Raw genomic sequence first — 26,845 nt, forward strand, 5'->3', positions numbered from 1 at the left:
GTAAAACAAGCCGCGCCCTGCCCCGCAGACACAGTTCTTCTGTTGGTCCCTGATGGGTCTTTGACAGCAAGTCGCTGTTTATGAGCACGTTTCCAAGCAGGAGGAACAATCGTGTCTGTCTGGATCTCTCAGGGGCAGAAACATCACAATCTCATCTCTTGTGTCAGCTATTCTTGCGCAGCGTGATATTCCCATGGGAACGCTTTTCTGCTGCGCAAATCGCAGTCGGATCAGTGCGGGCGGATTCTTATCTGGACATGAAAGAGTGGAAGGTCTAAAAAAATAATAAAAAATAACGGGAAAGAGGAGGCGAGAGGCAGGGCTCCCTTGGGAATGATAATTCCTGAAATTGACTCTGCGGCCTCTGGATCCATCTCATCATCATTTCATGAGCATTGTCCCCATTATACCCAGAGATCCAGGCCCTGCTCGGCACTTTCCCCTCTGCTCGCCCAGATTGATTGGGCAGATTGGACCGGTGTTTACGTGCGGGCAGCAGCCCTTTGGGATTCCATCATTAGTTTGATCGTTTTCTCTTATTCATCTGAGGTCATCACAATCGCTGTTGTTGTTGTTTTGATAGCATCTCTGGTTCAAGACGGGTCAGCACATTTGTTATTGCCGTTCCGCTGCAGGTGTAAAAGTCCTAATAATAAAACTGTTGGGCTTTAGTAGGAGATACGTGTGAGTAGGGTGATCTCTATTCGTTCACTCACACGCGCCTCGACAACCAGCGGGGGGGGCAGACGCCCCTTGAGTGACGCCCCGTGTGAGGAGAGACCCGTCACCAAGCCCGAGTCCCGATGGAGACATTGTGCTGTCTGCCGTGTCCTTCACCCCGTGTCCTTCACCCCGTGTCCTTCACCCCGTGTCCTTCACCCCGTGTCCTTCACCCCGTGCCCGAGATGACGGTAGATAAAAAATGTGAACAAACAGTCACTCCCACCACCATTGATCCGTCTCGCTCGTGCCACCCCCCTCGTGCAAACAACGCCACATTGATTCCACCTACACTCAATTTATATGAAAGCCCCCATCCCCCCCCCCCCCTTTTCTTCCAGCACTGACAAAAATGATAAATGACCAACTTCTTCCCCCCCCCGTGCCTCGCGGTGGCCGTCCCAGGTACCACAACAAGCCTATTAGCCCAAAAAGTGTATCCTTAAAAACACACAAAACAAACGGCGTGGAGGTTATTCATTGCCTTCGGCCTCTAATCCCACGCACGAACACGCTGCCACGTCAGGCATCACATCCACGGTGGCACGCCACCAAGGAGCAGTGAAGGAAATGATTATGCATTTTCACCGTGGGATCTCGTCTCATGTGGCTTCTGGCTAATAGTCTGTGATGCCACTCAAGGAGGAAATCATATGCAGAGCCTCCAAAGTGGGGTCAATTATTTCTCATCCTCTTGATTAATCCGTCCACTTTGTAGTTGCGTGAATGAGATTGCAGTTAATTCAGACATGACGCCCGCCGTGGCATTCGGGAGCGTTTCAGTCTTCATGCGGCTTTGGTTCCGCTGTACAGATGTACAAAAGATGTTGCTTTTATTTTACAGATCCAGTGTCCCTATGCCTGTAAATGGGGCACATGGTGTCTATAAATAGACTAGCTAGCTGCGGGTGGGTATCAGGGGGGCAGGGGGGGTATATGTGTTTGTATGTGCTGCATCGAGGTGATCGAGGCTATTGATGGAGGTGTTGGTTCCGCTCTCTCCGCTCTACCCCACCACCCGGAGGAGTAATACCATTGAGGAAAGTCTCCATTTCACATCTCTGCACCGCTGCCTAATGACCCCCCCCCCCCCCCCCCCCCCGTGGCTCCCTCCCACAGCTCATCCACACACGCTGAGGTAATCCATTTTACAGTCCTGGCGACCTCGCAGCGCTCCTGCTTCACATCCCCTAAGCGAGGAGGGCGGGAGCTTTTGGGGGCCTGTTCTAAAATGAGCGTCATGTATATTTTATTCTTTTATTCCAGTGTCTTTGTTCTTCTAATCGTCCCCACACAGTATGACCGCATCAAGTTGTCTTCAGACGATGATATCAGTGCTGATGGGATGTCGCTCCGTCATTATTAGCCAGCAGAAATGTCCACGTCGTCTCCAACTGTCACTGAACACACTTTGCTGTCGTCCCGTTCGTTTCATAATTGCTCTTTTGGAAAAGATTTCACTCCCTTTTCTGGATTTGAAGACGCGTCTCTGCCTCTTGGTCCCATTACTGTGTCAACGAGTAACATTGCTATCATTTCAATGGCGACAGTGCCGGGGTCTTCAAGTAGGACCTTGAGATGTAATTGGAGGGGCTGCGGGCAAATTGAGGAAAAGCATTTTTCTTCTGTAAAATTGCCTCAGTCTTGGGAACAGCAAATTGAGTTTGTGAAAAATGATGTGATAATTCCACCGCGGGGGGAAATGTTCTGAAAGTCACTTTCTAGAGAATCAACCCGGGTCCCTCCCCGAAAGTCACTTTCTAGAGAATCAACCCGGGTCCCTCCCCGAGTCCGTGTCCTTCACGCAGCCACATGAAGTGAATGGATTAGACGGAGGGAGGGCGACGCGTCGGTGACGGTTTGCAGCAAAGTGAAGCCGCCTGCTCGGGCCTCCAGATGAGCGAGTGCACGCCGTCTCATGGCTACGCCTTGGATCACAGCCACAATGAATGCCTCAAATGGACATTCAAGTTTCTCATTGATTGATTGTATATTGACGAATGCCAAGGCGGGCTTAAGGACGGTGTACATCTGACTTTCTAAAAGGCCTTGCTCCCCATCCTGTTCATGGACGTTGCTTAAGATTTGCTTCACAGCAAGTATAAAAAAGAGTGCTTTTAAAAAAAGAATCTCTGGCATGAAAGGGTAGGAGGCTGAATGCAAATCCAGAAATACGCTCGTAGCTTCTCGCTGTGCTAGGTGGAGGATTCCAGCACAGCGGCCTCGTGGCACCATTTTGTAACGAGGCGAGAGCCCCCCCCCCATCTCTCTATTGTGTCTTCCGTCTTAATCCCTTCCTTCTCTCAGTGACGGAGCAGGCGAGCACGTTGGTTACTGTTTGCAGCGTCGTGATTAACAGGATTACAGGACTGAGGATTACACCGGTGTCATTCTTACCCGTGGCCCCCGTGGCCCCCGTGGCCCCCGTGTACAGATCCAGCGGCCCGACCAAAGTTGTTTGCCTTTTGTGAGGCCCGACTGTTTGCACAGAAGCTCAGAATTATTTGTTTGGGAATAAAACCAAACCGATATTTTGTGTGCCGGATCATTTGGGCTCGCCTACCGAGTCTCTCGGGTCCGTCTCCGCTGTGATGGAGCCGCTGTGGTGAATTCTTCTCGACACTCGGGCTGAAAAGTGACGGCAGCCCTTTGATCAGCATCCTTCTGGATTACCGCCCTCTCCTCCATTTCCTGTTCCTCAGTTTCGCCAGCGTTTCCATGGAGAATGTGCGGTTGCCATGGTCCGTGGCGAGTGAACACAGAGGGGTCATCGTTTATTTCTGTCGGTCAGTGGCGAGGGGACCGATCGGGGGGGGGGGGGTTAACACCGTGGGGTCCTGAGGGGCTCGCCGGGTCCAGCGCTCCTTTTTAGAAGCTTATTTGTCGAAGGGATCACCCGCGGCTGTCCTGTCTGTGGTCGCTGGTGTTAATGTACTGACTCCCCTCACGAGCTCTTGGCCACTTCACACTTTAGAAGAAGTGCAACAGCGGTGTCAAGGGGGTGGGGGGGGGGGGGCGGGGGGTGTTGAGGCTACATATGGCCAACCTTAGCGCTGTTTATCCAGGGAGTTGTTGCAGCTGAGGCTCCTCGTCCTCATTAATCCAGCAGCGGGGTTCCGGCCTGCTTGCCGTGATGTAGAGGGAGCAGGTTTTAGTGACCACCCACCCCGAGGAAACGCATTAGCCTGTCCTCTCGGGCTTCACCTGCCATTGTTTATGCCGCCGCTTCGTTCCGTCAGAATCTTTCAGCTGCTAGAAAATCCAGAGGGGAGGGTTTTAATTGCTGTTTAAAAGGACCGATTGTCGCCTCACGGGGACAATTTCTCACCCATTTTTTCCACCAATCTGTTTTTTTTTCTTGAGCTTTTGGTAGCCTTTTCCACTCATGTTACTGTTCCCCCCCCCCTTTTCAGACTCTCTGCCACCTCCCTTTAGGCCACGTGTGCAGATACAGAGCTCGTATTCACAAGGAGCTTTTTCCATCTGAGAATGAAAAGGGGTTATCAGATCTCCATCTGCCTCCCCCTTTATGCATGAGTTGGGACGCTGACTGGCAGACTTTGGTCTCTACGCACCTTCTGGCTACTCTGTACCTTGCGTATACGTCTGCTGGCTTCACCTCATCAGCTGAGCATGAAATATTCATGTTGTCTGTTCTTCCTCTACATTTTTGCATCAATTACTGTGGAGGAAGGCGGAGGGAGATGTTTGTGGTGGTGTCCTGGCTCCTTCTCAGGTATACCAGGCACAGAAGGGAGAAGACCCATTAGGTGAGACATTTGAGATCCATTAGCCATTATTCTCTTATGTCAGTGCGATATCCTGTTCTCCATTATAGTCTAATGTAATGTGCTCTATTTAGTGGGGCCGAGCTCAAAGCTGTAGTTTCACACTCGAGGCCTCGAGCTTTCCATCTATTTGTGTCTTACTCCCCCTCTCAGGCTGTCACATTCTCCCTCCCTCCCTTCCTTCCTCCCTTCTGTGTCAGTCTGAAGGTCAAGATCGGGAGGCGCCATCACCTCTGTGAATTGGGCAAGAAGGGAGGTTTCCTGAGTCTGTGTTGTTTCCTCGTTTAATCTGCTCGAGGCCTTTCAGGGGCGTCATTAAAGTCACGGCAGAGCGCCTTCTCCCCTGCAGAGCCAGATAACGCGCTTCATTTGGATTAATCATTAACCGAAAATAACTTCCAAGATTGTCTGTTTCCTAAAGACATGAGCTCTGTGAGATGTTTTCAAAATCATGATTGAATTATTAATGGCGTTATCTCATACATGCGCACGAGAGCGACGTTACTTATTCATGTTTGGGTGGTTTCACACCGAGATGCAGGGTGTAAAGAAATGCAGCAATGCACCAGCAGCTGTGCACTTTGCGTCAGGCTGATTATGTTTAAAGATGCATTCTGCGCTCTGGTAAGAAGCAACGAATGCAATAATAAACTTTAAGATAAAGACACGCGGCGGCTCGGCCACATTCCATCGATTGGTTGGATCTTCACTTTTGTTGACATGAATTTTCAATTTGACTTGTTATGGACAGAAGTTACAATACTGTTATGCAGAATTAGTCTCTCTGAGGTTTCTGTTTTGCCAAACCTTTCCCCAAAGTCGTCCCCCCCGCCTGCTTCCTGCTACTGTTTGCAGCAGAAGTCACTTCCTGTGGCTAATCATGCTTCCATAAGCAATGACACGAGCCCCCGGCTCCCTCAGAAACAAACAAAAAGGCATCGTGAGGATCTTTTGAGCCACCAGGGCTGTTGTTTTTCAGTCTGCTCCGCTGCGATAGCGCCTCCATCCGCCCACTGGCTTCTCACGGCCTCTTTACATGAACCCCCCCCCCCCCCCCCCGTAAGGCGGCAACTTGGACACGACTCAGAGGGAAGTGTGATTTCTGCCACGGCACTCGGAGAGATTTAAGGCATCCTCTTAAGCTTAGCTGGGGGGCCGGAGGGGGGCAGAGCGGCTTGCCAGCAGAATGCTGACCTTGATCACATTGAGGGGGGGGGGAACGACGTATGAGCCATATTTTTCACAAAGGAAATATTGAGTTCACATGAACGATGAGGATAACCTACTAAGGAACAAAATGAATTATTTATTGATTGTAACGCAATCCGATGGATGGTTGCAGCCCCCCGGATCCACTGCACAATAGTGGCTATTTTTTATTGCTACTGACCTTTTAATTAAATGGTGGTGTAAGGTGTTGCTAATAAACCCTCACGATGGCTTTATTAAATCCATTTGATGTCTGATTTGTGCCTGAGTCTTGATGGTTCTGGTGGTCATCGTTTAATGCCTTTGGGTTGGGACTCTACTCTACTCTAATCTGGTGTGTGTGTGTGTGTGTGTGTGTGTGTGTGTGTGTGTGTGTGTGTGTGTGTGTGTGTGTGTGTGTGTGTGTGTGTGTGTGTGTGTGTGTGTGTGTGTGTGTGTGTGTGTGTGTGTTGCATTGTGTACTTTTCTCACTGGGCTTGGGGGGGCTGCTCTACTACGATGGGTCTGCAGAGGGTATGGAGATCTATAGGGACCGTCTGTCACTTTCATCCACTTTGCTTGCTTCCCCCTCTTCTCATGCACTCCAGATTGTTCTGGATACTTCTGAGGCTTTGAAGGAAATAGGAGGTGAGTGTCCTCGCAGGTGATGTCTTCACTTGCACGCAGTCACACGGTCCTACTGGACTCATCAGGGAGGGGCTCGCCCGCAAGGCTTTGTTGTCACTCACTATCTGCCCATCGATTATGTGGAGGCTGCGAGAGCTAAATTATCTTTGTGTGTATGTTTGTGCACACGGGTCAGGAGCGTGTTTGTGGAGAGTTGGCAGCTCCATCTTTGTGTAGGTGAATGCAAGGACTACTTTGGAGTGAACTTTTGTGCAGTGTTGGCAGTGCAGACGCACATCTCCCACTCACAGCTAAACCCACACAACAAAAGACATCAATTTGCCGTTTTATTGCATAGGTGCTGCTGCTGTTCTTTCAGATTTTGACGTGTTCTCCCGTCTCTGTTTTTCTAGGTGAGGAGATTCGACCCTGACGGGATGCACTGATGAGATGACCTGTACGACACCGCTTCCCTCAAGAGATCGTTCTCCAATCAAAAGAGCGGCGCCGATTCTAACCGGGACACGGTCGGCAGGATCACATGATGGACAGGTGATGGAGTCTTCCATCATCTTTCTCCCCCAGTGACTCGGCCTGCCAGCCGGCCCTCCCTCTGAGGCAGTGTGTTCCAGCGGTCCAAGGCCCCCCCCCTTCTCTGCCATGGTGACATAAGCCGTGCTGCAACATGAGGGAGAGCCAACATGAGACCGTCTCATTTCTTTCTCCAGTAGCTGCCTCAGCTGCTGCTTCCACGCCGTCTGCGTTGAGCTCGGCGACCGGACCGACTCTGCTGTGAAGAATCTCCTGCTCGCCGCTTTCCAGCCACGCCGAGAGAGACTGTCCCCGTGTTGCTGGGCCGGCGCGGCGCGGCGGCGCGGCGCGAGACGATGCTGGGATGCGTGACACGCCTCCGTCGGCTGGTCCGTCTCCTCCCCCTGCAGACCTCGCTCCTCCTCCTCTTCCTCTTCTGCACCGTCAGCGTCTTCATCTCCGCCTACTTCCTCTATGGCGTCAAGCGGGAACTGGAGCCGTCGGGGGGGGGCGTGTCCGGGGCCGAGGGAGCGTCCGCGGACTCCGACGACCCGAGGGTCACGCCGTCGCGGCTGCTGCCGCTGCGGGGCGTCTCGGGGGGCCCGGGGGGGGACCCCGGAGGGGCCAGGACAGATCCTGTGGTTCTGGTGTTTGTGGAGAGCCAGTATTCTCAACTGGGTCAGGAGATCGTGGCCATCTTGGAGTCTGGCCGCTTCAAGTACCGGACCGAGATCTCTCCCGGGAAAGGCGACATGCCGACACTGACGGACAAAGACAGAGGGCGTTTCACGCTGGTGATTTATGAGAACATTCTCAAGTATGTCAACTTGGACGCGTGGAACCGAGAGCTGCTGGACAAATACTGCGTGGAATATGGAGTGGGCATCATTGGCTTCTTCAAGGTGAGGACAACACCACACTCCCGTACCTCCCTCCCTCCTCTCACTAACACCTTCTGCCCTGTCCATCTGGCTCCTCCGTCTCTAAGGAGATGGGAAGACCTGGCTGGTTCACTCAGTCCTTGTTGCACGTTTTCTCTTATATTCTATGTCATTTTTGTTCATCTTCCTTCAGCAATGTGGTTCCCCTCGCCCTTCTTTCCCAGTCTCTCGTCTTTTCTCTTTTTGTTTTAGTTTCTAAAGAGAAAGTGCTTTGAATCTCTCTCTCTCTCTCTCTTCCCCCCCCCCCCAGTAATCCTTAGCTGAGCCTAAAGGCCAGTTTTCAGGTCTAATGGTTTTGATCACGATCTCTGAGCCGTGGAAAGAAAATGGATAGTGATGTGGAGGCATGGATGGTGTTGCAGGGGTATTAGGGGTGAAGGTCAGAAAGGAAAGCCTGGTGGGATTTACCAGCTATCGGGGGGGGAGGGAGGAGGAGGAGGAGGAGGGAGGAGGAGGGAGGAGGGAGGAGGGAGGAGGAAGGAGGAAAGAGGAAGGAGGAGGAGGGAGGAATGGCGCTGCTAAATCTGAACCATCGGTGAACATCCTACATATCGACATGCGTTTTAATGAGAAACGAGAGTTACTAAAGAGAAGTAAAATTGACACCATATTTAAAGGAGTAAGTGCTTTACTTCATGGACAGGGTTTAGATTAACTCGTATGTTCAGTTTGGTGCACAATAGAAAAATGTTATTTGTTTTTCAGAGACTTCAGTTAAGACCATGGTTCAATACAACAGGTTCTCATATGCTGCCTATTTGTGCCAAACTAAGTCTACTTGGATTTCTGTTTTTAGTGTTTAACAAAATGTCTTTGCAGGGTTAACAATACTTTATTTAACTTTAACCCTTTCTGTTAGGGGATTTTCTAAGGTTTGGATGAAATACAAAAATAATTTGTAGGTTTTCCAAAGTATTTTTATGAGAATATTTTCAAATATCAGAGTCTGTCAGGCTGTAGTTAATCCTTTATCTTACACCCACACCACATGCACTGTGGTGAAGTTTTAATCCTCACGTGAAAGAGCAGAAGAAAGTATGGTGTATATCTGCGATGTGAGAGATTTGGAGACACATTATACAGGAGACGTTTCCATGAATAATCACTGAACCCCTTAGACTTTAAATCATAGAGGACACAGCAGGAGGTCATTCATTCAGACTGCAATCTCCGAGCACAGCAGATTGAGCATAGCAGGTAGAAGCTGCCACAAGCCTTCACGTTTGAGTAGGCCTGACATCCTTCATTTCACACATGATTGGAGAAATCAGGGAATTATATCCAAATACATTTCTATCTTCATATCGTCTGATTTCTCTCTTTTCTCCATCAGGCCAATGAAAACAGTCTGCTGAGCGCACAGCTGAAAGGCTTCCCTCTCTTTCTGCACTCTAACTTGGGTCTGAAGGACTGCACGGTCAACCCCAAGTCGCCGCTGCTCTTCATCACTCGATCCGGGCAGCCGCTGCCGGGTCCCCTCCCCGGGGACGACTGGACCGTTTTCCAGTCCAACCACTCGACGTACGAGCCCGTGCTGCTGGCCAAGACGCAGTCCGCCGAGAGCATGGCGTCGATGGGGCAGAACGCGGCGCTGCTCCCGTCGGTGGTGCAGGACCTGGGGCTCCACGACGGCATCCAGAGGGTCCTGTTTGGCAACAACTTGGTCTTCTGGTTGCACAAGCTGGTGTTTGTGGACGCCGTGGCCTTCCTGACAGGGAAGAGGCTTTCGCTGTCCCTGGAGCGCTACATCCTCGTGGACGTGGATGACATCTTTGTGGGCAAAGAGGGCACTCGCATGAAGGTGCCTGATGTGAAGGTGAGTCTGTGCACCCCCTTGGGAGTGAAAGTATTAGGTTTTTTAAAGCTTTGTCAGAATGGAAGACAAACCTGTTGACACATTTTTCCAACGGCTCTTTAGATATAAAAACAAACGGCTCACACACAGCGCGCCGCACCCTGTGCCGGTCGTATAAGACAGAGCTGCCTGCCGCTCCTCTCCTCCCTTTCAATGCGTTCGCCCGACAGGCCGCTCAAAGCTGTCACACCGCAATCAATGTTTCAGGGTCCAGAGAGACACAAAGAATGTTCAAAAGGCCCTTGTTTGCGTCCCCTCAGAACAGAGCGCCGTCACATCCGGGCCGAGGGCATGAGGAATAGCTTGTAGGGTGGAGGCATCGGGCCGTCTCATGGCAGAGCAGCAGCGACTTCAGCGACTAGGCAACAAATCACAGCCTGACGAGACGCGTGAGGCGGGGGGGGCGCGTGCGAGGCGGGGGGCGCGCCCGGGAGCCTCGCCAGCGTCAGATCGAATGGAAAAAACATCGGAATCAAAGGAGAGCGATAAACTATCAAACGGAGTGAAGGAGAGCAGCGAGTGGCTGTTGATGTTTACTGAGCAGAGATGCTCACGAGTCCCAAAGCTCGAGTCCGAGTCTCAAACTCGAGTCCCCATCTCTGTTACTGAGAGAAACCTGCGGACTGAAATACGCATGCAGGCGTTCCCGCTGCCTCTTTAATGCGCTCGTGCACCAGTACGAGCGCAACGTGCACCACTGACTCACTCTGCTCTGCCCCCACCGCTCCAGGCCCTGCTGGAGACACAAAGGGAGCTGCGCACCCATGTGCCCAACTTCACCTTCAATCTGGGCTTCTCAGGGAAATTCTTTCACGCCGGTAAGATGCAGCCTGATGAGGGCCTTTTGTTAAGAACAAGAACACTTATGTAACCAAGAAACGGATGGCACCGCTTTAGGATTTGATTTACATTGATTTAATTTCTTCTGCTATTAATCGCCGACGTGTTTCTCTCGGATATTTGAATTTGCTCCCTGATCCCGTTTCACCTCTTCTTTGTCATTGTCACTTTTGCATCTCCCTCAATTTCCATATTTCCATTCACCTTCATTCACGCTCCCTCCACCTACTCCCTCCTTTGCTCCGTCTGTCATGTCCAGGATCTGATGAGGAGGACCTGGGAGACGACCTGCTGCTTTCCTTCGTAAAGGAGTTCTGGTGGTTCCCTCACATGTGGAGCCACATGCAGCCCCATCTATTCCACAACCAGTCCGTGCTGGCCGAGCAGATGCTGCTCAACAAGAAATTTGCCATGGTGAGTCACGGAGGCTGGGGGGGGGGGGGGGGGGGGGGCGAGGGTCGGTTACATCGTTGGGTTAGGGACCTGATCACAGCTGTTCTGGCAAGTCTCATCTTCCTTGTTCAAATAGCGGTCGTAGGCAAGCTGTCGATGCTATGATCTGTAAGATTTTGTAGTTTTTGACAATGGTTGGTTACCGTGGTAACGGCAAGTTTAGCGCGACAGTAAACACTGCTGCTTTGTAGAAATACAGGATGAGCATCTGGTGGATCTGTTTGCTGTGCGGCTCCAACAGAGAGATGTTGTTTAATTTCCAGTAAAAAACATTTCCAACTGCTCTCAGATTTGGTGCTGCACACAACAACGGGTCACTGTGGAGTTAGGAGTGTGTAATATAACAGCTCCCTGTGTCGCCTCTTTCTTCCTTTCCTTGGACAAATAAAAAGACAGAAGGGAAGAAAAATGACATTGGCTTTTTTTTCTTTTTTTTAAATGTATCCTGTGCTTTGCCAGAATTAGCATTATAGTGAGAACCAGCATCAGTGTGAAAAGTGTGGTTTTCTTGTGAATCTCTTCTGTAAATGGAGGCCAGCCAATAAAAATATGGTATGAAGAGAGACTTGCTGAATGTTAATTCATTAAATGGCTTTAGTGGGAAATAACCTGACCACAAACCTTTTTCATTCGTTTGGATTTCATAAAAACCTGAAGGATTATATTATAGCTTTCATAAGACATTCTCTCTCTCCCTCTCTTCTGGCCTCTCGACGCTCACGTCTCCCCACCTGTAGGAGCATGGGATCCCCACCAACATGGGCTACGCGGTGGCCCCCCACCACTCCGGCGTCTACCCTGTCCACATCCAGCTGTACGACGCCTGGAAGAAGGTGTGGGGCATAAAGGTGACCAGCACGGAGGAATACCCGCACCTGAAGCCCGCCCGCTTCCGCCGAGGTTTCATCCACAGCGGCATCAGCGTAAGACCACGTTTCCTCCACATCATGGTGTTACCTCTGGCCTGTTCCTCCTCTGCTGAACATCCATTATCTGTGCAGCTAAGGATTCTCTTCCTCCATCAACACCCGCCGTCCATCGTTCATTCATTAACTCGCCGTCTCCACGTCTCTGGTTCTTTTTGTACTTATGCGTCTCTCATTTCTCTCGGTCCTGTGTTTTTACATCATCCCGCCTCCTCTCGAGTCCGGTCCCTGGAGATGCTGAGCAGCATCTTCTTGTCATCGACGGCGTATCACAGAGGAAATCTTTTCATTAGTCTCGCTGGGCTGTTGTGTTCATCTACTAAGTTGGGATGATAGTGGAGGAAAGTCAAGTGAACAAGTCTTGCCTGAGACACCTGTCAGAGTAGTGCACCACTACACAAAAAACAATCCCTAAAATGTCTTCTTTTTAAACCTGCGACTTCACAGCCATTGCTGAATAATGCAGGCATGAGAGCGGAATTAAAGTTGAATAGATAACATTCAAGAGGTATGGGAAGAAAAAAGGATAAATGTTATCTATGTCTTTCTCAGGATGACCTTCAGCACTGATAGGAACAGTGTGGCCTCAATCCAGTCCTTTGTAGTGTTGGCATTCTGTCATCCTGTGTGGTCTCAGAGGCCTGCAACCGTCCTTCAGATAGCGCCGCAGTCTGAATGGAGTCTCCAATGCTTACTGATGATTGATATTCAGTTCCCCTGACACTTCAAACTGTAAACGCATTTCCATGAATTTCCATATAGACTCTGAGTGAATAAGGGGCTCGCTTTGGCTGGATGGGCTGCATAATATGAACGTTATTGAGAGCAAACAATGTGTGGGGTAACGCCTGGAGTCCTGGCTACTGATGGTGTTTGTGTTTATTTGAGTGAATGCGTTTCTTTGTGATTTCCTTTTAACAATGTGTGTGTGTGTGTGTGTGTGTGTGGGGGGGGGGGGAGAGAAAATTCTTCTTCTTATTCTTGTGCTTTTGGTGACTTTGTTGGATCGCAGGTGCTCCCGAGGCAGACGTGTGGTCTATTCACTCACACCATCTTCTACAAAGACTACCCAGGCAGTCCCAATGAGCTGGACAAGCTCATCAATGGAGGAGAGCTCTTCCAAACGGTTTTGCTGAACCCTGTGAGTCAAAAGCACATTGACAAGGCCCGGCTTTTGTCTTGCACACTTGGAAACCCATTTAACTGGTGTTTTGAATTGAAGTCTAAATGAGGGACGGGACAATCACAAGGCAGTGACTCAGGGGATAATGTCTGCCTCTTGCTTTCTCTTTTTTTACACTGTTGTGAAAGCTTCTTTTCTTGGAGCTGCATTTTTTAGATTGTAAAAAACTTTCCTTTATTACAATATCTGCCCTAGAAGTCATCCTGAATAGTGTGCAGATAATTGTATTCCTCAAAGTTTGAAATAAGAATCATTTTTTATCAAATCTTCATCCTGAAGTGAAGCTGATGGTATATACTGGCCGGTCAGTGACGCTGCCTCAAAGTCAAAAGATTTTATTCATTCTCTAAACAAAAGTCAGATTTGAACATTGCAACAGGTTTTGTTGTCAGACAGACATTAAAACATTGTTGTAACCTTTAGCGCGTGTGCTGTCATTAATCTGAGGATTTATAAAATCCTCACAATTAAGTTACAAATATTTTTTTTTATTTTCTATTTCTAGACAAATCAATTAATGATGAACTGTTTCAGCTTTATCTCAGTTAATAAACACATTACTGCTAACTTCCTAATGAAACAATTCACACTACCCATCCTTCATTCATAGCATAGAGTTTGCCTTCATCACTTGAATAAGTCTCTGCTTGTTCCTTCCCATCACAGATCAGTATCTTCATGACCCATCTGTCCAACTATGGGAACGATCGCCTCGGCCTGTACACCTTTAAAAGCCTGGTGATGTTCCTCCAGACGTGGACCAACCTGAAGATGCAGACCCTGCCCCCCGTTCAGCTGGCTCAGAAGTACTTCAGCCTCTTCCCCTCCGAGAGAGATCCACTGTGGCAGGTGATACTACGTGCATGTATATTTACTGCATGGAGGAGTCATTTCTAGGAGAGCTTTGAGTTGACTGCTGCTATAATGACACGATGTAGTAGATGACGTAACTGAATAAAAAAAAAAACACATTGTATCTCTTACAAAGCCTTTGCTTTAATTCTTTGCAAAAAGGACTTTGGTAATGATTAATACGTCATTTTATTGATGGATGTCGTTTTCTGTTTTATTAAATCATATTTGACGTATTTGTTTTACGTAGAAACCACACGATTGTTTTTCTATTCATGGCTACAGGATCCTTGCGAGGACAAAAGGCACAAGGACATCTGGTCCAAAGAGAAAACATGTGACCGCTTCCCCAAACTGCTCGTCATCGGGCCTCAGAAGACAGGTGAGAACCAGTGCTTCAGCGCCACCTACAGGAGGAGTCTGGGACTGATTACATTAGGAGTTCATCATTGAGTGGGAAGAAGAATTCGTCAGGTCACGCTCCGAGTGCTTTGAATGCTGCTTCTTCTAATGAGGTGTACATACTGGTAACCCCCTTTCAATCATTTCCTCTTTGTCACTCAGGGACGACGGCGCTCTACCTGTTTCTTGGAATGCACCCGGATCTGACCAGTAACTACCCGAGCAAGGAGACCTTTGAGGAGATCCAGTTCTTCAATGGGCACAACTACCACAGAGGCATCGACTGGTAAGAAACCCCACAGACCTTTGTGAGGGAGCACTTAAAAACACTTTTATCCATCTACATGGTTTTACGTGTATTATTTCCATTTGTTTGGGTGTTTAATGGCTGTTTTCTCATTAATTTGTCAGATCCAGTTGTAGATGTTCTCTTTATGACTCATTATGGCTTCAGGAATTACTCAGTAGTACAAGTCCAGGTCCAATAGTAACATTTAAAATATACAGGACACTTCTGAATAATAAATCTCTGTTGGAATACAGATGAAAATAGTTTTTTGGGGAAAACATGAACGAACAGTTGAAATAACATTTGATTTAAACCTCACTTTCTCATTAAATTTCAAAGCCCAAGGTGGTAGGAGTGTTTCTGTTTAATGCAAATGAAATCAAGAATCAAAATGCAAATGATGCCGAGACCCCACTCAACAACAAATATACTCATTAGTGAAATTCCTAAGAGCAACACCAGCCGCATAATAAAAACATCTATTAAGTTCGACCTTCACAGCTTTGAGTTTCCTGTAGGTTTAATTGATGTGAAACCTGCATCGGACACAACAATCCGCACTAAATGCACTTGGCAGGCCGGATATTTATGTTACATTAATATCGCAAGTGCTGCTGAATGAGGTTATTTGTGTATACGAGGTGTTAAGCTGTTGCTTCCTTGCAGAGCAGCACGTAGCGCCCAGAGAAATGAGTGTGTGTGTGTGTGTGTGTGTGTGTGTGTGTGTGTGTGTGTGTTAGGTACATGGAGTACTTCCCCCTGCCATCCAACACTAGTTCTGACTACTACTTTGAGAAGAGTGCCAACTACTTTGACTCTGAGGTGGCGGCCCAAAGGGCTTTCGCTCTCCTGCCAAAGGCAAAGATCATCACCATCCTCATCAACCCGGCGGACCGAGCCTACTCTTGGTACCAGGTCTGTCACGGGGAAGCTTACACCTAATGACATCATCCCCTAAAAACACAGAAATATAACTACATTTATTTCTCTGACTGCACACACAGCACCAGAGAGCCCACGATGACCCGGTGGCGTTGAAGTACTCCTTCCATGATGTCATCACTGCGGGCCACAACGCTCCGGTGCGACTGCGCGTCCTCCAGAACCGCTGCCTGGTGCCCGGCTGGTACGCCGTCCACCTGGATCGCTGGCTCAACTTCTACCACTCCAGCCAGGTACCGGGGGTCAGGGTGTTCCCTTCGGTTTGGGACGCAGGTGTTTTATCTGCTCTGCACAGTTAAAGCTGTAGTGGGAGCTTCCCATTACAATGACCTGTGGTCCCAAAGTTTTAGTTGTATTATTAGCAGATCCTTTCATGCAAACTTTAGGTTTTGAGCTTGTGGTTTTATCATTTCTATGTATAAAATGATTGAAGTAACGAGGGTTCACATCACATGGGATGATAACAACGTCCCAGCTAACGTTTGGTTGCGGTTGGTTTCTCCAGCTGTTGGTCTTGGACGGACAGATGCTGAAGACTGAGCCTGCTTCCATCATGGATAAAATCCAGAAGTATCTGGCACTGGTCAACGTCATCAACTACCACAAGATCTTAGCGTGAGTATCGTCTTTGACGTTGAAGCTTCTGCAGAGTAATTCCTTCATTGCCACGTCGACCAGTTGATGAAGAGCTTTAGACTTTGTGTGTAGGATTAAATAAAATAAAACAAAGCCCATTCGGTTGTATTTACCTGTATCCGTCCGGCTCTTCAGGTCTTCCAATAAATCATTTTATTGCTGAACATGATCCACATGATGCTCATTTCATGTCATCTTTCTTTGGTTGGTTTCTAGTTTTAAAAAAAATTAAATTAAATTAAATTAAATTAATCAAGATTGTTTTAGGATTCCTTTTTACATAACGATACAGAGGTTGTGCTTTGTAACAGAACGTTTGAACTCTAAATGAAATAGTAAGTAACAATTATTTAATGCATGTTGTATGTACAGCTTTGACCCCAAGAAGGGGTTCTGGTGTCAGCTGCTGGAGGGAGGGAAGACAAAGTGTTTGGGGAAGAGTAAAGGGCGGCGGTACCCCGACATGGACCCTGAGGTATGACACTTACAACAAGAAATACAACCTAACGGTTTTAATTAGTTTCTATTGTGGAGAAGCTTGCAGATGTTTTTAAGGTGGTTTCATCTTGTCCCCCTCAGTCCCAGACCTTCCTCAGGGAGTACTACAGGGATCACAACATTGAGCTGTCCAAGCTGCTCTACAAGATGGGTCAGCCGCTGCCCAGCTGGCTCAGAGAAGAGCTGGTCCACACCAGGTAGCAGCACCGCAGGCGGAGACCACGCCTCCACACACTGAACTCCACCCTGCCGCGGTGGCCTGAGATGTTGAAGATCCCATATAGTTTTGAAAGGGACTGATCCACGCGGGAGGTGATTCATCGATGGATGCGATGCCCCGACCAGGACTCAAAACTTAATTGCGATCTTCCCCAAAGAGCAGGACAGCAGAGGGTGATGCGTTGGCTTCTCTGGCCAAGCTTCCAGGTGCTGTTGCTCCCCTGCAGGACGGACTGGGACCACGGATGTCTTAGCGATGGGCTCAGAGAAGCTTTAGTGGTGCACGGGAGGGAGGTTCAGTCACTGTTTGATTGTCACGCCCCTGCTCTCCTTAATCAAGCATCTCTTCTTCGCATGGACTTCATCTTGAAAATCAAAGGAAGGAATAAAACAAAAGGCTTGAGGAAGGCTTCACGGCTTCAGCTCTGGGGGAAAACGTCACCTGTGTCTCCGGCAAAGAGTTGTTGTTGTTTTTGGAGCCCGTGGAAACGGGCAACTTAACATTGACTTTAAAGGAAGCCTGACAGAGAGGCAATGGTGGCAAATGCCTTTGACATAAGCAAGTGTTTATAACGGTTCGTACGAGAGGAGAATGAGAAGTCTGTTGTAGCCTTACTTGATGGGCCTTGGTAGTTTCTAGTTATGGCGTTTACAAGTGCCAGGACCGGATCTTAATCAAATATTACCAGGTGGACTTTCAAGGGTTCCTTTGGGGTTTTTTAAAGTTGTGTTTTCTTTACTTCCCTCAGATTTTTTTTTTTTTATTCTGAAGGCAATGCATTATTGTAGAATGTACCAAAACTAAACATTTTAGCTCAGTTGTTTCCTATAGGTCCGGATGTGCAGAAGACTGGTTTGTTGAACCGTTCTGCAGAGCCTCTTACGGCTTAGACCATTTAAACTGGTTCAAGCAGGAGCCGTAGTATATATGTTGAAAGCACAATATTTAACGCACTCAAGTAAACATGGCTTCTGAACATACAGGTTACTGGGAGCACAGTGAGAAGATGGATTTCCTACTACAGTCTGTGAAGAGGATCATAAGCTAGCTACTGTTTAATTACACATTGTGTTCAGAACGAATCAGATGGTGTACAGATCTAGATTGGGCATTTCAAATTTGTTTTAGGCTATTTTGGTTCACTGTATATTTTCTTTGATGTATTAATCATTTTAATTGGAGGGGGGAGCCGTCAAAAGGAGGCCCATCGAGACCACGCAGACGTTTGGTTGTCGGTTCAAGTGTTCCCACAGCAACTACATGTCAAGCATAGATAACAAAAAGCTGCTCTTATTGCAATAGTTTTGTACAATGTTCTGATGTAATATCAATGCACATGTTGGTCCTTTCATTTCCCGACTTTGTAATGTACATAATGCGCGGCCCTCGGTAGACCTAAATTATTGAATGTGTTTGGGTTTTCCGCTCCATCGTGGTGTGACATGTCCGTGCTGAGGGCAGCTCTCACTGCCACCTGTTGTACACAGGTACCGAGTCTCTCCATATAAAGTATTAAGTGATAACACATAACAGCAATGATGGTACTAATCTCCTGGACTGTATGATAAAGATTTGTAATTGTTGTCAATAATTTTTACATTGTAACTAATATTGTCGGTGCTTTTTAATTTGCAAATAAAACACCACTGTATTTTTCAATATTCTCATCTGTTTGCCCCTTATTTCTTAGTGCAATTCCTACCTGTTAACAGCATACTTTTATTTAACTGACCTTTTGTGTCATTGCAAGTAGGAAGAGGCTGTCTGCGGTTTAGAGTTTTCTGGAATTTAACATCCCTTTTTGACTTGACTTGCTGAAACCAGTTTCTTTTGGTTTCACCTTCAGGAACATTTACTGCCAAAGTATGTTAGACGTACAAGGACACGTGGTGCATTAGACAATAAGACATTGTACAAGACAAATAACACAGTGCAGGAGATATAACTAAATCTTTATAATGTTCAATTAACTATACAGTAAAATATAGAAGAAAATAAACTGGATAATGAATTACGTCAACGTTAAAGGCGTTTAAGGTTAAATGGCAAAATACACACTTGTCAATATTTTTTAACCTAAACCCAGATAGATTAGCAGATGGCTTGTGTTAAAACAAAAAGGTACCAAAGTAGCTCAAGGAAACCTTTGCCAACACATGCAGACAAGAATTGCTGTATTTAAGAATAATAATGGATTCAAGATCAAATACATAACATAAACTACATTGAATCATTATTAAATATATTCTGATAAAGCCCAAGTTAACTTTGAACCAGTGCAAACAATAGATGAAACCCTGTAGTGAACTACGATCGTCTGCCTCATCAACAAGTGATGCCGCTATTAGCTGACCAATCACAGTCCAGCAGGGTGTTTAAGACGCGAGGGACTTTCCACATCCATTCACCTTACTGAAGAACCAGCCGGTGCTCCTTCCTCTTTTCTAACCATTTATCAGCCAGACGTGTGGTGCTTTCTCCACTTTGTTGCTTTGAACTTGAGACGTTGAGACAAACCTCCTTGAACCAGATGGCCGACTCTGCAGAAGATGCGCCCCTATCCGGAGGGAGCCTGGCGGGCAGTGAACAGGTCCTTGTAGCCTCCGCCGGTCCCGCCGGGTGAGTGCTTATCAGAACTTATATTAACTCATATTAACAGCTGTTCGCTCAGTGGTCCCAGAAAACTCACATCTGTGCACCACTAAATGAAGGTCCCCTTTGTAAAAGGTTATTGATTTGTTAACTTGTTTAAGTTGTGCCAATATCTTATGTTTTTGTTCCCTCAGTGGGATGATATCAAAAGAAAATGGTTTTGCATTTAATTAAGTTAGTCCTTGAAACAATAAAGGGATTCAATTTTATGTTTTTCTTTTTTTAATGAGCAAAACAAATTTGTAAAGCACCTTTAGTTGCCTAACTTTGAATTTGAGGTCGGTCGCTTCACAGAAGTCGTCTGCCTAGTAACAGGTGATGTCGTCATAGGATTGGTTCGTAATGATCAACGGGAAAAATATCGGCCAATGTCTGACATTTCAATCTCAAAATGAATATGATCTATAAGTGTTACAAACTGTTTTGTTATGTGTGACAAATATTTGTTATTTGTGAAGCATATGGCGTGTCTTTACCCCCTCGCGTCAGTTACTGTTATGTTTTTAGTTTTAACACTTCCAATAAATAATGAAAAACAATGTCCACTTAGATATGATGCCATTGTTTACATACTAACGTACAATAAGCTGCTGGGTTGAAGTTTCAGTTTTTCCCAAAAATATAACGTTCAAGTGACCCTCCTATGAGAAATTTAATGTATTGATAGGTGTTAAATATCAATTGTGTGTGTGTGTGTGTACTTCCTCATAACCCCAGGAAATGTCTCTGCCTGGCAACAAGCAAAGCTCATATTTCATTGGTTGATTAAAAGCAGGCAATTAAATATATATATGAACATGAAAATTAAATACACCCAAATTACACATTTGAGTGCAGTATACATATATATATATATATATACCTATAATATATAGTACCTAGTAACTTTAACACTGCAATCTTTTTTTAAATGTGTAATTTGTGTGTGTAATGTGTTTCATGTTCATGCCCCAGCAGCTCTATCCTCACGTTTTTTCTCTCTCTCAGGGGCTCCAACCAGCGTGCCTTTAAGGTGGCCGCGTTGACCACCATCGCATGTCTGCTGCTGGCCAGCCAGGTCTTCACTGCCTTCATGGTGTTTGACCAGAAGCAGGAGATCCACACACTGCAGAAAGACTCTACCCGATTGGGCAAACAGCTGACCCGCGTATCCCAAGGTAAAGGAGGCATGAGACAGTGTGGTCTTAGCAGGAATGTGCCATGAATGAGTGAACAACGTTTGTCAGACAGGAGGAGGAGGAGGAGGAGGAGGAGGAGGAGGAGGAGGAGCGAGAGGAGGCTGAAGGAATAAGGAGGTGGCCAAGGAAGCGGAAGTTGATGTGAAACCTGGACAGAGAAATTAACATTTTCTTCTCTTTTGATCGGTGTGTGTGTGTGTGTGTGTGTGTGTGTGGGGGGGGGGGGGGGGGCTTCATTATGTTTGTCTCAAGATTTCCAGCAGTATCACATGGAGTTCCAATACGTATCTACTATTCAACACATCTGGTGTTGCTGTGTTGAAAATCATCCTTTGGAGGATTGATTATGTGTCGCCTGCATTTAATTCTGTTTATTTCAAGTTCAAGTTATTTATGTATTTATTCATTCTGTGCCACAATTATCTAGTGTATTAAAATTTTAGATCAAGTTTTTGTGCATGTGGTTAATAACAAAAACAACAAATCAGTTCATTAGCTTTCAGTAAAAGAAATTATATTATAAAAAAAGTTCTTATTTTTTTCACAATGACATATTTTGTTTCCTGGAGGAAGGAGGGGGGTCAGGGATCTATGTTAGTTATTAAATGTGTTTGTTTGTCTATTTACAGCTCCAGTGAGGATGCAGATGCCCATGAGGGATTTTCCTCTTCTGAAGGACTACACCTCCTCCAAGAAGCCCCTGGCTGTGGGTTTAAACGCCTCACATAGAACAGAATAAATCACCTTTTGGATTATGAATACTGAACGAATGTATTTCAAACAAACATTATTTCAATCCTCTGTTTTCCCTCCCATCAGAAACTGCAGGACACTGTTGCCAGCCTGGAGACCCAGGTGAAGGACCTCGTGCAGGTGTGTCCTCGTGTCCTGTGTGTCCTCACCTTGCTATCCTTGTGTGGTCACTAAGTTCTGTGTTCTGTGTTCCGTGTTTTGACGCAGGACTCCCAGCTCCCGCAGTTCAACGAGACCTTCCTGGCCAACCTGGAGAACCTGAAGCAGCACATAAACGAGAGCGAGTGGACGGTAAAGCCTCCCCCGCGTTTACACGACTAAAGCACGGATCAGCAAGAATACTTTTTGCCTGAATTACTACATTTTGAACTCTGCAGAGCTTTGAGTCCTGGATGCGTTACTGGCTGATCTTCCAGATGGCCCAGAAGAAACCTCCCACCCCGGCACCCGAGTCAGGTTGCTGCAACGGCCTTTCCTTTACTTTTGAGTGTTTAGTGGATGTTGTCTTTAATATGTCAGTGGGGCTGTATTCATTTATTTGTTCATGTGCAAGGGACAAGTACAGAGAAGCACTGATTGTTGCCAATTTACTGCTAGCTGATGCTAATATAGCTGATACAGTCCGTTGATAGATAGTAATCATTCAAACTCCTTCATTCAAATGTTACAGCTTAACATTTTTAACCTGGTTCATATAATCATTTTTTTTTAAAACACTGAAACAAACATTCAAAACAAACGCTGAACATTTACACAAGTATACATAATTACTTTCTGTCATATTTAAACGTGCATTTTCGCCCTTAAATCCTTCCTACTTAAAACTTTTGTGCGGTCACCTTTTCATTATTCAAACAAACCTCCTCTACTATTCCCCCCCCCCCCCCCCCACCCCTCAGCTGCTGTCATCCAGACCAAATGCCAGTTGGAGGGAGAATCTGGAGCTACCAAGATCGGCTCCTTTAAGCCCCAGTGTGACGAGCAGGGCCGCTACAAGCCCATGCAGTGCTGGCACGCCACCGGCTTCTGCTGGTGTGTGGACCAGACTGGCAAAGCCATCGCGGGCACCAGCATTCGGGGCCACCCCGACTGTCAGAGAGGTGAGAACACAGATTACGCTGATTAAAGGACTTTTGATTGTCAGGAATGATGAACCTAATTGGTCCTCCCCCCCTCAGGTTATTCCAGCCGCAGGATGTTGGCCCCCATGCGGATTCAGAAGACCATCAGCGTTGACGGTGGGTGCCTCATGTTGGGTTTTTCAGTCTGATGCGGAACTGATGAAGGATTATTTTATTACAGTTGAAATATATATTTTTTAAAAGAAGAAAACCCAACAACTGAACACTCACTTGATTAACAAGTACCTTTACCCAGAATACACCTCGCACCAATTAGATGAATTTCTGAATCAGAGCTTGATAAGATAAGATAGATAGATTGGTCTACACGTCATCACATGTTGTGTTCTTTTTTTTTTTTTACAGATGAGTGAAACCAATAAAGCAGAGGTGTGCAGTTTCTTTTCGTCAAGCTCCACCAATGAGGGGAAAGAGGGTTTTAAGCTGAATGCAGACAGTTATTGTTTTGACTTTTGATCAGTTGAAGCAATTAAATGTCATTTCTAATTTCAACTATTCTGCTTGCTGCTTCATATATAGGGCTGGTACAGTGTATGGCTTTTACTGTCTTTTACATTTTTACCTTTTCAGATTAGTCAAAGCTCAGAGCTGTTGACATTTTAATCGCCTTATTCATGTAATCACACATTTATCCCTGTACCACCATGTAGACATGGAGGTAGTTCAGTTTTTTAATAATTGGAGTTTTAATGTTATTGTTTGAGATCATTAAAGGCAAGTTGATGTTTATGGTGGATACAGCGTGAAAACATCACATTTGAAACATGTTAAGAGCCAGAATCTTCCCTGAAACAATGTCCATTGTAACTTTGAAAGCTTACAGGCCTCACTGAGCTGATTTCATTCCAATCATTTCCATCACAAAGGAATTCCAGTTTGACGTGAAGTAGTGAAATATTTCCAATGCTGTGTGTGCCACGAAACAAGGCTGTATAACACCGAATCAATTCTTTGTAATTTGTGGGAACTTATCCTCTGAAAAGGTTGTCAAAGTAAGAGCTACCAGCGTTTGAGTGCAATAAAATGTTTCAATAAAGTCTTTCTGATCACACCATCTGCACACTATTTAAAATGTCTCTTTATTGACGCACAGATGCACCCAGTTTTACTTATTTGCTATTCGAGAAATGTAGCAATTATGGATTAAATCCTCCTGAATTCCTTTGATTTTTACTGCTTTGTACATGGATTTACAACCAGTTTAAGCACCGTGACAAGGAATAAAATGTACCATTTGTCACGGTTTGGGTTCTTGTCTTGTTTTATTTTGTAGTTCAATGTCTCTTGTGATCCTGGGTAACTTCACTTCCTGCCTTGTCCTGTCTTCCCCTGTGATTGTCTGTTCAATCACCTGCACCTCCCTTGTGTATTTAAGCCCTGTGAGTCTCTTGTCTTGTGTGACGTCATTACGTCTGTTTGTGTTTCCAAGTCCAGGTCCCTGTTTTTTTTGTCTGTTTTGTTTTTCGCCTCCTTCCGGTCCTTTTTTGGTTGGAGTGATTTTGATTTCGAGTTTTTGACTATTAAAGTCCTTTTATTTTTCCAATACTCCGCGACTGAGTCCTCCCTCCTTGGCCTCGCACCCTGCGTTCTGACACCATTCCATTATGAATTCATAGAATCAATCTACAAAACCAATGTTTGTTCTAAAGGAGATCCTGAAGCGAGGGAAGAAGAGGGGAAACCAGAGGAAGACTACAACCGAAATACACATCCACTGACTTGAATTAAAGACAGTTGATATTTGTATCTCATGGGTCCTGGACGTGGAACTGGATCTTAAGTACCCAGAAGTATTCAACAACACTCCACTGACCCCGGAAAAAAAGCTTGATTTGTCTAACAACCCTCCTCATAGGTTTTCCCTGTCTGGGCAACCTGTCCCGGGAGCTAAAGGTGGACAACAGCCGTCTTAATGAATGTGACACGTGTCTTCCAGAGGAACGCAGTCTGTGTGTCTGCTTTTGAGGGCGCCCCCTGTGGATCTGCAGGGTGTAGCGACCCTCCTCTCTGCCTGTCATTTACGGGTTTATTGCCATACCTCGTTTATAATTGTTTGCGAATGGCATCTTTGTTTGTGCATACCACTTTCTAATAATGCATAATGGATTTTGGGGTTGCCAGGTTGTGAAGATCCCTAATTGATCAAAATCAATTAGTCAATAAGTTATTGCATACCCAATCGGGATGCATCTAAACGACCTGTCAATAGCCCTCACCACGTCAGCTCAATGCTAACATTACAAACTACAGACACTGGGACCGGGCGTCATACCAACCAAGAGTTGCAGACGCACACATGCGCCAAAAAAAGGCAACAAAGCAAAGAGAGCATCGATAACGACACTCGGTTGGGGGGCCGCTGCATTCTCCGCTCGGCGCAGGACAAATAGTTGTTGGTCATATTTTGCTGTTTCCAAAATCAATAACTACTGTTTCCACAAGATTTCTTTCCCCACCACCTGGCACCTCATAAATAGCTCTAGAACATCATTTTATGAAGGGTGTCGTAGAAAGTCACAACCTTGTGAGTGACAAATACGAATTAATACAGGAACAATTTTCTACACATATTTCTTTTAATTTCTTCATTGTTTGAAATATCTCTGTATATTTAAATGATATAAATCTAACTGATTAACATTTCTATTACTAATATACAATTGTGATATCTTTCTGTTATTTTGACAACGCATGGTAGAAGGGTTTTCAGGCAATTGTTGCATAATTTGTTTCCATCACATCACATCTACATCAACCTGACCAGTGAAAGTAGATTCTGGCTCATTAATATTTCAGTGCAGTGTAATGAAATCCTTGTGATCCAGTGGCTGCGGGACACATACGTATGGGATGGCCACTGCGAACACGGAGGCACCTGTAAGTACCTCCTTTATCAACCGCATTGGTGTGTAAACATGGAAGGACAACAGTGGATTTAAGACGGCTATGTTTTCGACCAATTTCCATGTTTCTCCAGTTGTGTGAGGGAGGCGATAAGGTGAGAGTGGGAGTCGTCCTGGCTGCACGTCCAGGTAGAGGAACGACCACATTTTCTTTTTAAAAGGCTGTAAATTGGCTCTGCTGTGTGTTTTAAATGTTGAGTTTTTATGTTTTTTGGGTGAAGACTATGTGGTTATTGACGAGGAAGGATGTGGTGTGCACTGCAAATCGGCAAAGGACGAGGTAGAATCTTTGGATCCGCTTCAATCAACATGCAAAAATTTGCTCTCTTAAAACCTGTGCGATGTCATCTTAATGTTGAAATGCGTTTTTCAATCAGGAAGCAAAATCCTTCTCCTTTGACCAAGTTGTGACTCTTGACAACATACAGGTAAAAAAGTGCTTCTGACTTATAATTCAAATGAAAAGGATTTAATCGGTGCCGTTCTCCACTACGTCTCCTTATGGCTTTACATCACCAACATTGTTGGAATGTCTGAATATAAATCTGCAGAGTTTCCACCCTGAGTTCCTGCAGCCTCTCACGGAGTCCATATCAGGTGGTTACAACGCAGCGCTGCTGATATGTGGAGCCTCTACAGAGGAGATTAACGCTCGGATTGACCAAACTATCATCAAACAGGTGGAGCTCAAAACAGAACTACTCTAATATATTTTAGTGATTTATCTAATTATGTCACCTCAAACTCTGCCTTAGCTCTTTGCAGATCTGTTCGGTCGCATGTTGTCACAAGGGGACGAGGACTGGTTCGTCTCGGTGTCGTTCGTTCAGGTTTGTCCTCCTACGGAGCATCACCATGAATCACAGTTGACACATTTTTGGTGCAGGATCTTACGACCGTTTGTCATTGTCAGTTTTACCCAGATGGCAATGCTGTGGATCTCCTGAACCCCAGCAGACAGCTGCTGGAACGTGTGGTACACCCAGTCCTTGGAAGGTGAGTGCAGCCGATCGCCATTAACACGTCACAATGCTACAAGCTCACACCCCACGTGTCCCAAGTATGGGACGTAGACCAAAAGGATTCGTCTTTGTCTATCTTCTCAGTCTGGTGGGAGGTTTGTGTGAGGTGTGCGTGTGCTCAGCAGAAGAAGCCTGTGCTGTGTATGAGACCTGCAGGGAGGCCGGGGAGGCCGATGCAGGCTCCACGTTAAACAGGTAAAGCACGGATCAAATACCCTGGTCATGCAGTCCGTTAATTCCATTACTTTGAATGGATTCATTACGACGGACGGATTCCCCAGAGCCGAGTGCCTTCATGAGTGAA

The 26,845-nt window shown here is 46.2% G+C and overlaps 2 protein-coding genes across 2 annotated transcripts in view; both read left to right on the top strand.

Moving 5' to 3' along the window:
• The window catches only part of LOC119211126 (bifunctional heparan sulfate N-deacetylase/N-sulfotransferase 1-like), a 34,553-nt gene extending 16,001 nt beyond the window's left edge, over positions 1–18,552 (top strand). The window contains exons 2-15 of the mRNA XM_062560816.1: positions 6,737–7,756; positions 9,129–9,611; positions 10,381–10,468; positions 10,750–10,904; positions 11,681–11,866; positions 12,882–13,010; positions 13,719–13,901; positions 14,190–14,286; positions 14,469–14,592; positions 15,336–15,510; positions 15,600–15,770; positions 16,043–16,152; positions 16,546–16,648; positions 16,753–18,552. Of these exons, the coding sequence (XP_062416800.1) occupies positions 7,211–7,756; positions 9,129–9,611; positions 10,381–10,468; positions 10,750–10,904; positions 11,681–11,866; positions 12,882–13,010; positions 13,719–13,901; positions 14,190–14,286; positions 14,469–14,592; positions 15,336–15,510; positions 15,600–15,770; positions 16,043–16,152; positions 16,546–16,648; positions 16,753–16,872 (2,670 nt within the window). The 5' untranslated portion in view covers positions 6,737–7,210 and the 3' untranslated portion in view covers positions 16,873–18,552. The remainder of the gene's footprint in view (positions 1–6,736; positions 7,757–9,128; positions 9,612–10,380; positions 10,469–10,749; positions 10,905–11,680; positions 11,867–12,881; positions 13,011–13,718; positions 13,902–14,189; positions 14,287–14,468; positions 14,593–15,335; positions 15,511–15,599; positions 15,771–16,042; positions 16,153–16,545; positions 16,649–16,752) is intronic.
• A 736-nt stretch (positions 18,553–19,288) lies between these two features.
• On the top strand, positions 19,289–23,681 carry cd74a (CD74 molecule, major histocompatibility complex, class II invariant chain a). The gene is made up of 9 exons (XM_037461921.2): positions 19,289–19,510; positions 20,531–20,700; positions 21,351–21,427; positions 21,541–21,594; positions 21,682–21,765; positions 21,852–21,930; positions 22,374–22,574; positions 22,653–22,712; positions 22,962–23,681. The coding sequence occupies exons 1-9, from the start codon at positions 19,422–19,424 to the stop codon at positions 22,967–22,969; spliced, it is 822 nt and encodes a 273-aa protein (XP_037317818.1). The 5' UTR covers positions 19,289–19,421; the 3' UTR covers positions 22,970–23,681.
• Positions 23,682–26,845: the final 3,164 nt, after the last annotated feature.

The sequence above is a fragment of the Pungitius pungitius genome, chromosome 2 (assembly GCF_949316345.1).
Source record: "Pungitius pungitius chromosome 2, fPunPun2.1, whole genome shotgun sequence".
Lineage (NCBI taxonomy): Eukaryota > Metazoa > Chordata > Actinopteri > Perciformes > Gasterosteidae > Pungitius > Pungitius pungitius.

What these genes read in the sequence shown, in the direction of transcription:
- cd74a (XM_037461921.2), top strand. Translation starts at nt 19,422, where the DNA reads ATGGCCGACTCTGCAGAAGATGCGCCCCTATCCGGAGGGAGCCTGGCG. An exon ending in GCCTCCGCCGGTCCCGCCGG is followed by an intron (nt 19,511 to 20,530) that starts GTGAGTGCTTAT and finishes TCTCTCTCTCAG; the next exon opens with GGGCTCCAACCAGCGTGCCT. An exon ending in GCTGACCCGCGTATCCCAAG is followed by an intron (nt 20,701 to 21,350) that starts GTAAAGGAGGCA and finishes GTCTATTTACAG; the next exon opens with CTCCAGTGAGGATGCAGATG.